The sequence below is a fragment of the Ranitomeya imitator genome, chromosome 2 (assembly GCF_032444005.1).
Source record: "Ranitomeya imitator isolate aRanImi1 chromosome 2, aRanImi1.pri, whole genome shotgun sequence".
In the NCBI taxonomy this organism is placed as follows: Eukaryota; Metazoa; Chordata; class Amphibia; order Anura; family Dendrobatidae; genus Ranitomeya; species Ranitomeya imitator.
The window spans coordinates 218,703,744-218,717,184 of NC_091283.1; the positions used below are offsets into that span (position 1 = coordinate 218,703,744).

At 42.5% G+C, this 13,441-nt stretch overlaps 1 protein-coding gene across 2 annotated transcripts in view; it reads right to left on the minus strand.

Annotated features, from left to right (window-relative positions):
• Positions 1 to 1,033: 1,033 nt before the first annotated feature.
• Positions 1,034 to 13,441, minus strand: part of KLF8 (KLF transcription factor 8) — a 57,739-nt gene continuing 45,331 nt past the window's right edge. The window contains exons 3-6 of one of the 2 annotated variants that reach the window (XM_069748606.1): positions 11,172 to 11,282; positions 8,196 to 8,289; positions 2,809 to 2,951; positions 1,034 to 2,693 (exon numbers count right to left, since the gene is read on the minus strand). In XM_069748606.1, the coding sequence (XP_069604707.1) occupies positions 2,512 to 2,693; positions 2,809 to 2,951; positions 8,196 to 8,289; positions 11,172 to 11,282 (530 nt within the window). In that variant the 3' untranslated portion in view covers positions 1,034 to 2,511. The remainder of the gene's footprint in view (positions 2,694 to 2,808; positions 2,952 to 8,195; positions 8,290 to 11,171; positions 11,283 to 13,441) is intronic. The other variant, XM_069748605.1, reaches the window with a different exon arrangement.

Here is a 13,441-nt window from a genome sequence, read left to right on the forward strand (position 1 = left end):
CAAGGGCATTGAAGATGAAACGTGGCTGGGTCTTTCAACATGACAATGATCCAAAGCACACCGCCAGGGCAACAAAGGAGTGGCTTCGTAAGAAGCATTTCAAGGTCCTGGAGTGGCCTAGCCAGTCTCCAGATCTCAACCCTATAGAAAACCTTTGGAGGGAGTTGAAAGTCCGTGTTGCCAAGCGAAAAGCCAAAAACATCACTGCTCTAGAGGAGATCTGCATGGAGGAATGGGCCAACATACCAACAACAGTGTGTGGCAACCTTGTGAAGACTTACAGAAAACGTTTGACCTCTGTCATTGCCAACAAAGGATATATTACAAAGTATTGAGATGAAATTTTGTTTCTGACCAAATACTTATTTTCCACCATAATATGCAAATAAAATGTTAAAAAAACAGACAATGTGATTTTCTGGATTTTTTTTTCTCAGTTTGTCTCCCATAGTTGAGGTCTACCTATGATGTAAATTACAGACGCCTCTCATCTTTTTAAGTGGTGGAACTTGCACTATTGCTGACTGACTAAATACTTTTTTGCCCCACTGTATTTATGTGATACTATCACAAAATGGTAAGTAATTGTGAGAGGTAATGAAATAATACAAGGTTTTCTAATTATTTGAAAAATATAAATCTGAAAATAGAGGGGTGCATTTGTATTCAGCCCCTTTACTCTAATACCCCTAAACAAAATCCGGAGCGACCAATCACCTATAGAAGTCACATCATTAGTAAAGTGAGTCCATCGGTGAGTGATTTTGTTCATCAGTATAACTACAGATGTTCTATGAAGGTCTCAGAGGTTTGTGTGTCGTCGTCGAGCCCACCAGACAGGTCAGGGATAAAGTTGTCGAGAAGAGTAAAGCAGGGTTAGGTTTTAAAAAAAAATAGCCCAAGTACTGAACGTGGAAAAAAACACAGAAGATGTCACGGGGTAGGAATACTTTTTCAAGGCACTGTATATGGTAAATGTTAACTGTTGGCTGATGCGAAACAGTAATAGTTTGAAAATTGCAAATTTTCCATATAGTTTGAAAATGTCATTTTTTTTTAATATGCTCAGAAGATATCACCATAAAATGTAGTATTACCGTAAAGTACGCGTCATAGTAAAACAAATCTTAGAATCGACTTAGTAGGTAAAAATATTTCAGAGTTATTGCCACGCAAGATAACCCACATATGAACAAAACGGGGTCCTTGAGTCCAAATCAGTGGCGTTACACAAGCGGTCATTTTCTGATGACACATTCCCATTGTACCATAAGTGACAACAATAAAAAAGGCCATTATTATAATTCAGATCTGTAGCTGTGATTAAAGAGAACCCGTCACTAGATTCATGCTGCCTTAACCAAGGGCCGCATCGGACAAATGATACCGAGCATATAGGGTCCTGCATGTTGAGACCCGACAAGTCAGGTGAGGTCCTCGCCCGGCTTCTCCTTGCCTGGCTCCGGTTGGGAAAGCCAGCAGATCTCATCTGACCAGTCCGGGCTCTCTCTGAAGCCCCCGGACGGCTCCTCTGATACGCAGCCACATTTCCACGTGCGCAGCCACGCTCAGATTCCTGCAGCCTGTGGTTCGGGCAGCATGAATCTAATGACACTCGATGTGCAAATGTTTGTGTTTCTGCACAAATAACATCGCATATATAAATACATACATGGCATATAAAACGGTGGAAAAAAAAAAAAAAATACAGGGAAAAAAATTCTCCTAAAATGGTAACAGGAATATATCCCGCTTTTTACCTTCAGATGTACTGCAGTTTTTGTCCACCCAAACAAGTATATCTAGGCACAAACACATTTTCGGAGAGACATGCACACATTCTGCAGTCTGTAAGTCAAGTAAATACAAAATGTGTACAGAAAAGAAAAATATAGAAAAATCATAATTACAGAGAAGAAGTTGTTAAATAAGGGAATAAAGTCAATAGTGTTTAGAGTGACCCTAGCAGTGGCACGACCGATATAGTATTCCCGATACCCATATATTGCAGCTTGTTCCAAATGGTGTCAAGGAAAATAGATTTTTTTTTTTTTAGTTTTTTTTTTTTGCCATTTCTCACGTGGATGTACGCCTCTTCCAGCTTCACTTGTCAGGACAGACAGCGCTTCCATCACATTACTTCAGATTTAGAGTTTGTATCACTTCATAATGTCCCACGTCGAGGTGACGGGAAATGGATTTCTAGAAGATCCTTGGAGAAGAAGGGGGGAAACGCAAGATGGTGGTGGAGCAGAAAAGGTCTCTCCGGGACTGTGCTTTCTGTGGCACAAGGTGAGTATACACTACAGGACTCGCACCATACCAATAAATAAGAGGAGACGACTAGAGCGAAAAACAACAAAATGAATATTGACATTAAATGTCAAACGAGGCGGTGAAAAGATATTGGAGCTGAAAGGAGATTAGGCAATGATTTTGAAGTCTATGAAATATCAAAAGTTTCTTTCAGCCGTTCCCACCCCCATCCCACAATAGGTCCATGAAATACTGTCACATCATGATATGCCTCCTGCGGTGGAGGGCCAGATGATCGGAACGAGAGAAGGTTCGGTCACATTTCGAACAAATGAAAGGCTTGATGCCTGTATGTTTACGGAAATGTCGCGTCAACTCGTCTGATCTGGCAAATTTCCACGTACAACCCTCCCATGTGCATTTGTAGGGCTTTTCTCCTAAGAAGACAAGAAATACAAATGGTTACAAGTGCTCCATGCTAAAGCCATCATGCAATAATCTAAGCGTTAGACATAAAACCTTCCACGAATCCATTACTATCCACAAAGGCACCTGTGTGTATCCTCCTGTGGGCTTTTAGGTGTGAGCTCTTGGTATATACTTTATCGCAGCCTTCAAAATCACATTGATGAACTCTCCTTTTCCTTGCATCTGGAAACCCTTCTCCGCTGGGCTGCATCCGAACAAGGCGGGAACTGGAGGAAAAGCAGCAGTTTTAAAATCATTAATAATATCTTGAACATTGATATTGCAACATAAAGAAAGAAAAGTTGTCGAATTACTGAAATCATTGGTTGGACTGACAGGTTACTGATCTGCAAATGATGAGAAAATGGAAACGTCTCCATGGCTACAGCATCTCCAGACTTGTCTTCCATCGAAAACGTCAGGGACGTCATTGTTGAGTGATTACACAGGAGCTGCCAGCGGAGGATTTTGACGATTTGATCAGGTGCATTCAGAGGCAGAACCTTCTTTGGACAACCATTAATAATTTCCCTGATAGACATGGCTGTAAGTGCAGGGATTTCTGCATGTGAAGCGCATACTAGATATCGAATAAATCGAGAGGTTTTGAAAATGTTGTTTCCATCTAGTGATTTAATCAGGCACACGTCTTTCCATGACTGATGTCACGGCATTTAATCTTAATAATCCAAACGTCTATTCTCAGTAAGTCAGGATGCATAGACTTTTTACATTTGTGTTTTTCCTTTGGTTGGTCAAGAAATGACAAACTTTTGTTAGTATGGGCAGCACGGTGACTCAGTGGTTAGAACAGCAGCCTTGCAGCGCTGGAGTCCCGGGTTCAAACCCCACCAAGGACAACATCTGCAAAGAGTTTGTATGTTCGCTCAGTGTTTGCGTGGGTTTCCCCTGGGTTCTCCGGTTTCCTCCCACATTCCAAAGATATACTGATAGGGAATTTAGATTGTGAGCCCCAACGGGGACAGTGATGATAATGTATGCAAACTGTAAAGCGCTGCGGAATATGTTAGCGCTATATAAAAATACAGATTATTATTATTATAGTACAAGCCTGTAATATTGACTTTTAAGTTGACATTTGTTGTAACATATTGTGTTGTTATCTTGGAAGACAGAGACACAGGGTAATTGAACAATAGCTATTTGCTAATATGTTGATTACACACTGTCCAGGCCAGTTTGTGGACTTGCAAACATTGAAGGGTAAACTATAAATAATCAAACAATGCGTGTTAACCTCATCATCCCTTCCCCTTGACCTCTGGAAGATGGCTTGAAGGACAACAGTTGTGAACTATAAAAAGGGGATGTGCCTCTGTAACAAGTTATCCAAGAAATCCAGAGATCCAAAGAGCCAGACCCTCTTTACAAAACCAGATATGGAACAGTATATGGGGCCCATTATATATGGAGCCCATTACATATGGAGCATCTTATGGGGCCCATTACATATGGAGCAATATATAGGGCCCATTATATATGGAGCAATATATGGGGCCCATTACATATGGATCAATATATGGGGCCCATTACATAAGGAGCATCTTATGATGGAGCATTTTATGGGGCCAATTATATATGGAGCAGTATATGGGGCCCGTTAATATATAGGGTCCATCATAATGTATGGAGCATTACGTGAGGTCCATTTTTCTGTAAGGAGCATTACATGGGGTCCATTATACTGTATGGAGCAATATAAGGGGCACATTATTCAGCATAGAGCACTATGTGGTGTCCATAATACTGTATGGAGGAATAAACTGTCCTTTTTCTGAGCTATTGACAACATTCATGTAATGTAACAAGTGAAATCTTTGGCATTGTACTACACCTATATTTCTCTGCTGTATCGGTGCATCATGGATTGTGGTATGTGTTAAAGGGGCCCACTGGGACTCTTTCTCCTGGGGCCCACGAAAGCCTGGAGCCGGCCCTGTCAACTTCCTAAGCTTGTTATTACCTTCTCTCTGTGCGTGCCACAGGTGGGGTAGTCGGCCCTAAAAGATCGTAAATCACAGCTGATTTTAAGCTTTACATGAACACCCAAGCCTTACACTATGGCTGGTCCGAATAACTATAGCAATTGTTACCATCCACCTCTCGTGTCTCCCCTTTTCCTCATAGTTTGTAAGCTTACGAGCAGGGCCCTCACTCCTCCTGGTATCTGTTTTGAACTGTATTTCTGTTATGCTGTAATGTCTATTGTATGTACAAGTCCCCTCTATAATTTGTAAAGCGCTGCGGAATATGTTGGCGCTATATAAATAAAAATTATTATTATTATATTATTATTATAATCCCAGGGAGTCAGCAGAAGGGTGAGACTTTGTAATTTGCACCATCTTGGGGTATTTTGCTGGGGCTGTTCTGTGTGTTATTTGACTGTTTTGTGGTTCAATAAAGTATTACCACACTATTCTACCCTCATCCTGTGTTGTCTGAGTAACATTACGCCCACGGTAAAAGGAGAGCGGGCGTTGAGCCCTGGTCCTTGCGTTTTCGGGCTGAGCCGGTGTCTCCACGACTTCTATTTTTGGCATTGCAATCTCAATATCGACGAGTGCAGAAATAAAAAATAAATAAATTATAAGTGCCCAAATGAAGATCACCAAAATAATTTCCTTGTCCTTCTTTTGATATCAGTTACTAAGGTATGTGAGTGGGACAATCACCACTTCGATGATTTGTTAAGCTGTTCGTGCTCATTTCAACCCCAACATCACTAAATACAAATGTCATCCAAAATAAGAAAAAAAGATGGAGAACAAGAACTAGGTGGTAAATCACTTTTGTCTTCCATAGAGTAGACTTTCAAGCACTTGTATTGTCTTATATTCGCACTTATAGTAAGTAACGCAACAGGTAGCCACATCTCCACAACAACCTCAGCTCAGCCACATCATCGAAATAAAGAACATGCACACCGCTATGCTACATACAGTACATACATATACAGTTAGGTCCATATATATTTGGACAGAGACAACATTTTTCTAATTTTGGTTATAGACATTACCACAATTAATTTTAAACAAAACAATTCAGATGCAGTTGAAGTTGCAGCTGAACTGCTTTGTTTAAAATAAATTTTGGTAATGTCTATAACCAAAATTAGAAAAATGTTGTCTCTGTCCTAATATATATGGACCTAACTGTATACATACAAACACAGCTATGCTACATACACACACAGCTATGCTACATACACACACACAGCTATGCTACATACACACACAGCTATGCTACATACACACACAGCTATGCTACATACACACACACAGCTATGCTACATACACACACACAGCATACATTACCACATTTTGCGCTCACTCTGCTGACATCATTATAGTCTATGGCCTCAAATTCTGTTTTGCAGAGGGGGTTCGGACACAAGCACTCAACGGTATCCATGAACGTGTAACTATACGGAATGTGAAAGCGCATCAAAGCAGAACATTTCTCCTTGTAGACAGTGCTCAGCTGGAATAAAGCATGTAACTCCCAAGTCACATATCAAGGACAAAAAAAACTCATGAGAATATTACAACACTGAAAGGAGGAAGGGAATTAACCACCAGAGAGTATAATCCTTTTTAAAAAAAAAAAAATAATTTTATTAAATATATATCACTTAAAATAGGCAACGTGAATCGTAAAACTACTGGACACCAAACTAGCAGGGGAAGAATGGTACCAATATAATGCAAAATTCAGAAATATTCAATGAACAAGTAAGTCAAAATATTGAAGCGTAGCCCAAATTAAAGGGAACCTGTCACCCCGAAAATCGCGGGTGAGGTAAGCCCACCGGCATCAGGGGCTTATCTACAGCATTCTGTAATGCTGTAGATAAGCCCCCGATGTTACCTGAAAGAGGAGAAAAAGACGTTCAATTATACTCACCCAGGGGCAGTCCCGCTGCTGGTCTGGTCGGATGGGTGTCTCTGGTCCGCTGCGGCGCCTCCCATCTTCTTCCCATGACGTCCTCTTCTGATCTTCAGCCACGGCTCCGGCGCAGGCGTACTTTGTCTGCCCTGTTGAGGGCACAACAAAGTACTGCAGTGCGCAGGCGCCGGAAAGGTCAGAGAGGCCCGGCGCCTGCGCACTGCAGTACTTTGCTCTGCCCTCAACAGGGCAGACAAAGTACGCCTGCGCCGGAGCCGTGGCTGAAGATCAGAAGAGGACGTCATGGAAAGAAGATAGGAGGCGCCGGAGCGGACCAGAGACGCCCATCTGACCTGACCAGCAGCGGGACCGCCCCTAGGTGAGTATAATCTAACGTCTTTTTCTCCTCTTTCAGGTAACATCGGGGGCTTATCTACAGCATTACAGAATGCTGTAGATAAGACCCTGATGCCGGTGGGCTTACCTCACCCGCGATTTTCAGGGTGACAGGTTCCCTTTAAATAGATTGGTAGCAGAATTCATAAAAAGTGCAAACAGCAATTTAAGAAAATAGTAATAAATATAGATATGGTGACAAACCACATAATGTTAGATCAAGCTGCCAAACTACACAGAGCCAATAAAAGTATATAAATTAACAAGTATATGTGTCATTGACCGTGCAGCAGCAAGGAAGAAAAGTGCAATGTGCTAACCCACTGAACATGGGTGTAAGTCCATATAGTGAGGACGGCTATAACAGACGTCTCCTGAAGAAGTTCAAATGAAACGTGCGTTGGGGTGGCGGGGACACTGTGCTACCACGCTCAATTCAGGAAGTTCACTCTTATTCTATGCTTTTTTTGATTAGGCTTGTTGCTGCTAACACTATGTTTTCTGCGCTGTCAATGACACATATACTTGTTAATTTATATACTTATTACATTTAGTGGCTCTGTGTATTTTGGCAGCTTGATCTAACATTATGTGGTATGTTCATTTTTTTTTTGTCACCATGTCTATATTTATTACTGTTTTCTTAAATTGCTGCACTTTGCACTTTTTTGAATTCTGCTACAAATCTATTGACTACATCAATATTTTGACTTACTTGTTCATTGAATATTTCTGAATTTTACATCACATTGGTAACATTCTGCCCCTGCTTGGTTGGTGTCCAGTAGTTTTACGATTCCCATTGTCTATTTTAAAGAGATTATACTTAATAAATTTAAAAAAAAAATAAAAAAGGATTATACTCTCTGGTGGTGGTTCATTCACTTCCTTCTTTCCGAGTTGTAATGTGGTCAGCCGAAGTAAGGAGACTTATAGGCCATGGAATGCTTCTTTAGGAAATTAAATACCAAAATTGCATCTCCAGAAGGAAAATGACTACATCACTGGCGCCACCTACTGGATGTAACAATCACAAGTGAAATATTGCCCTGTATTAGATGCAACATTTTCCGATTGGACCCCTTCAGTGCTGTCTCGATTTTTCTTCACTTTTGATATTGAAGTCTTAAAGCAAAGTAAAGAGATTGAAATCAATTTGGTTTTACCTGTGTGTTTTATACTGGAAAGAGGAGGTGGTCTCCGCAAAGCTCTCATCACTGTCACTGTTTATCTCCACTGGAGAATCAGGCTCCACTTTAACTGAAAAATAAAATCGATTCCCTTTAAGACATGTGCTCAGAAATAAATCCGTCAGTAGGGTGGTCCTCCTGAGCCATCTGTAGGGGCACCCCGGTCATAGGAAGCTGAAGAACATGACACCAAGATATCTGCAATCTGATGTCTTATTCCAGAGAAATCGAGGTTTTTCTTAATATGTAAATGAGCTGTTCAGATCTCTGGGCCGGACATAGATCTCCCTGAGAATCTGCCTCCAGGGATTTTTTTTTTGTAATGACGGGGCATTACCAGTGTGAGACCTGTAGATCAGGGGAGCCGACTGTCAGTCATTACATGTCTCACACTGGTAACGCCCCCTGTCATTTATAATAATCTCTGGGGACGGATCCTCAGGGAGATCTATGTCCAGCCCAGAGATCTTCACAGCTCATTTACATATCATGTGGATTTCTCTGGAATAAGACCTCAGATCACAGAAATTAAGGTGCCCTGTTATTGTCAGCTCCCCTCGCTTCTGGCAGAAGCAGATGATGGCTGTGTATCATTATCTGCCAGGAAATATGCTAGTAACTTTGAATTTGACCACTGGCAGCTGATGAGGTACACATGTCGCCTACTGAGGTCTTTAAGACTACAAAATTAGTCATTAGGGAAAATTGTGGCATCAACAAATGTCATCCGGCTCATACTTATAATGGAAAAAGAAACAAAATACTCACAAAGGATGCAACAAGGGATTCAGGAGGTGTGTGTGTTCTGAATATGTTTCCACCCTGTAAAATAACACCACCTATACTCCCTTCTGGTGCTGGCGCCGTTCCAGTGGCTCCCCCAGGGATCACATAACAGTGTCACGCGATCCCTTACGCCAATCCGGCTTCACGCTCCCTCCTTCGGGCGAATCGCCTACATCTGGAGGAAATGAGAGAGCAGCCGTAGCTCTTGCTTTCTACGGATGTATATCATTTGTCTGAAGGAGGTGACACTGAAGCCTGATTGGCCTCAGGGATCACGTGACAATGTTATGCGATCCTCGGGGGAGACACTGGAACGGAGCCCACACCGGAGGGGAGTATAGGTGATATTATTTTACAAGGGGGAAACAGATTCACAAGGGGTTACCCTTTAAAGAACCAATATATAGCAATTCAGGAAGTGTACAATATTTGCTCATTCGGTCTTACAAAAAAATGGAATAAGAAAAAAAAAAAAAAACGTAATGTACCGCCAAATGGTACCAATAAAAACATTCAAGCCCTTATTCAGATCTGTCATCAGTAAACAGAAGAATAGAGGCTTTTCACATTACTAGTAGATCAAAAGATGCTGGAAGAGAGACATGGCTTCCAAAAGCCAATCCAGTAAAATCCATAGCACAAAGCCATACGGCGTCTTTGGAGCTGTGCGACGTGCCAGAACCACCGATAACCTCGACATGCACGGCTGCCGAGGGGGGAATACACTAAAGGGCGGCCAGGACTTAATGGTTGATTGCTTATCCCAGGGATAGATTACTCAAATCTGTGGTTGGCACTCATGGCTCAAAGACAAAGGGAGCGCTGTAGACGTGGACGTCACGCCAAACTATAGGGTAAAATACTACAGAAGCCACATGAAGATGCAACTGAAAGTGTTAATGGTACATGAGCATATGGTAAAAGTAAGGACACGATAGTCTGTCCCAGACTAGCCATAGCCAACGTCCTCTTCTCCCCAGCCGATATAGGGGCCAACGTCGTCTTCTCCCCAGCCGATATAGGGGCCAACGTCCTCTTCTCCCCAGCCGATATAGGGGCCAACGTCCTCTTCTCCCCAGCCGATATAGGGGCAACGTCCTCTTCTCCCCAGCCGATATAGGGGCAACGTCCTCTTCTCCCCAGCCGATATAGGGGCAACGTCCTCTTCTCCCCAGCCGATATAGGGGCCAACGTCCTCTTCTCCCCAGCCGATATAGGGGCCAACGTCCTCTTCTCCCCAGCCAATATAGGGGCCACTTGCCAATATATTATATGACGTATTCAACGGAGGGCCGTGGTATTTTGTACTATTGTATATGAGATCAGTGGCGGTCCAACACCCGGCACACCACCGGATCAGCAGAGCCCCGCCGTGCACCCAGAGTAGGACAATGTACACGGTATTCGGAAAAAGAAGAAGCACCCGCCCCAATTACATATCCACAGTATGGGTGCAGGCAGCAAAGTATCCGGTGCAGAGACCCTAAAAAAACTCCAAGGAGGGGAATGTGAGCACAAGGCGTCTAAGATACCGGCACAACTACGAACGGATTCCCTAGGTGAAGCCGTTTCTGGGAAAAGACGGCGTTTTTTTTTTTACATGGTGTTGATGGTGGTTTTCAGCTTATTGAAAATAAAAATTTACTTTATTTTTGGAATTTTAAAATACTGAAAGGAATAAATAAATCTAAAATATGATACGGTATATAAAGTAAGAAGAAAAAGAGAAAATAGAAAACCAAAACAGTTTTTGGTTGTCCAACTTCCCACAAGAAACGCAAATACTAAAGTGACCAAAACCAAACTGTATGAAAAAAATTAAAACTTCAGACATCCATGAAGAATAATATAAAGACACAAATTAAATAAGAAAAGTTAGTTTTCAGGGGGGGGGAAATGAACCAAATATTTTTTCTTTTAAAGTTCTGATTTTTTTTAGTCACTAAAAACCGCAGCAAAAAAAAATTCTAGTGACCAAAAAAAAAATCTTGTGACCATTTTTTTTTTTTTTTTTAATTACTGTATACCACATGCCCCTCCAAAATAAAGTGCAGATATGCATATTTTCTTTTTACCAAAAAATTGTCTGCATCTTTTCAGTGGCTGCAGAGCTACAAACACACAAGTGGTAATGTCTCCTCGGAGAGGATTTCCCGGAAGTCATACCTGAATATGATAAGCCAAAGAGTCCGGGGTCAGACGGCGACTGGTCGGCTCTGGAATCGGAATCTTCCACTTCAGACGCTGGAGATTGGATCATTAAACTGTGGGTCGTTCCTGTAATCAATATAACAAACACACCAGTAAGGTCACAACAACAATATGGAGATACGGCGCGCTGGAAGCTTACAAAAATATATATATATTAGGCCAGGCACATACAACTCCACTCATATCGCTCCTCTACCAGACGTGTAATTAGGAAATTATTCCAATCAATAGTTATAATACACCAAAAACTGAAAACAAGTAAAAGGATTGAAAAAGCTAAATAATGAGCGAGTCTGACCGAATTAAGCATTCTAATGAGTCATCAGCAGGGGGCGACATTGTACTGTCATTCCTAGGACACGGCTGAGCCAAGAGCCAAACACAGGACTGTAGTCACCCAGTTTCCTCGCTCAGAGGGTCACACTGGGGCATGTTCACACACAGCCTCGTACAGTCACATTCCCAGGACACATCTGAGAAAAGAGCCGAACACTGGACTGTAGTCACCCACAGACGCCTCACAGTCTCCGCTCTCAGAGGGTCACACTGGGGTATGTTCACACACAGCCTCGTACAGTCACATTTCCGGGACACATCTGAGCCAAGAGCCGATCACTGGACTGTAGTCACCCGCAGACGCCCCACAGTCTCCGTGCTCAGAGGGTCACACTGGGGCATGTTCACACACAGCCTCGTACGGTCACGTTCCCAGGACACATCTGAGCTGAGAGCCGAACACCGGACTGTAGTCACCCACAGACACCCCACAGCAGGTACGGACTGGGGATGAAATTCAGTCCTGGAACTTGAAATCACACAGGCCCATGGTGTCCCCGTCCCCAATAACCAGATGGGATATATCACTAATATTACCCTGGATGGAGGAAAGGAAGAATTACTACAAGAACAATATTTCTAATTATACCCATGGCATGCTGAGGTAAGTGATGGAGTGACCGGCTTTGTACTCCGTCACAACTGTTAACAGTATGGGTGCCTTGAGAATATTGATTCTGTTGACAACGTAGCACACAAGGCAGCCCACAACCAGACCGGCCCTTCTGGCATTTGCCAGAATTGCCAAATGGCCAGTCCGGCCCTGCCCCACAGTCTCCGCACTCGGAGGGTCACACTGGGGCATGTTCACACACAGTCTCGTACTGTCACATTCCCAGGACACATCTGAGCCAAGAGCTAACACTGGAGTGCAGTCACCCGCAGACGCTCAGAGGGTCACACTGGGACATGTTTACACACGGTCTTGCTCCAGCATTTCTTTCTCACATGAAAACATACACATTAGCAGGAAAACCGCTGTGAACAGTCTGCACATTCTCCCTGCTTAGTGCGGTTTTAGCTGAGATTTTAGCTGTAGTTTGCCTGAAAAATGCTGCAACAAATGATAAAGTGTTAGCAAAAACACAGCAAGTCTCCAAAACCAAGCAGCCGGAGATTTCAAAAAGCACCGATTTTGATGGTTCTGGCAAAATCTGCGTGTCTGTACGCGCAGTGTGAATACACCCGGAGTGATCCTCTACATCAGTGTTTCTCAACTCCAGTCCTCAAGACCCACCAACAGGCCATGTTTTCAGAATTTCCATAGGTGAAGGAGTTAATGCTGGAGCAGATGATGAAAGTATCACCTGTGCAATACTAAGAGATCCTGAAAACTTGACCTGTTGGTGGGTCTTGAGGACCGGAGTTGCTAAACACTGCTCTACATACTGGTGCTGGGTTACAAGGTTGTGGCTTGGACTACCTAAGCTTAACTCCTCGAGGGCTGACCTAGTTAGAGCCTTTAGGACTTAAAGTGAAGGTGCTGGATATGTACTCATTATTTTCTTTCATGTACCGTATGAAAAATAAATTATAAATATAAATTATATTAACTTGTTATGAGCAAAAAAAAATAGTTTTATTTTTCTACCTTTTCTCATTAAGTCTGTGTCACAGGGTTGTGACGGGCTTACTTTCATGGCAAGATGTAGTCTTCATGTTCACCATTGCGTGATATACACAGGGAAGAAAAATATTTAAAAAAAAAACCAATTTTTTCTCCCAATTCTCATGAGCTGAACTAAAGATCTAACACTTTCTATGGACACAAAAGGCCGTTTTCTCTCAGATATTGTTCAGAAATGTGTGTAAGTCTGTGTTGGTGAGATCTTCTCCTCTGCGGAGACCATCCGTCACCTCACAGTGTGGTTATCCAGATGCTGATTAGA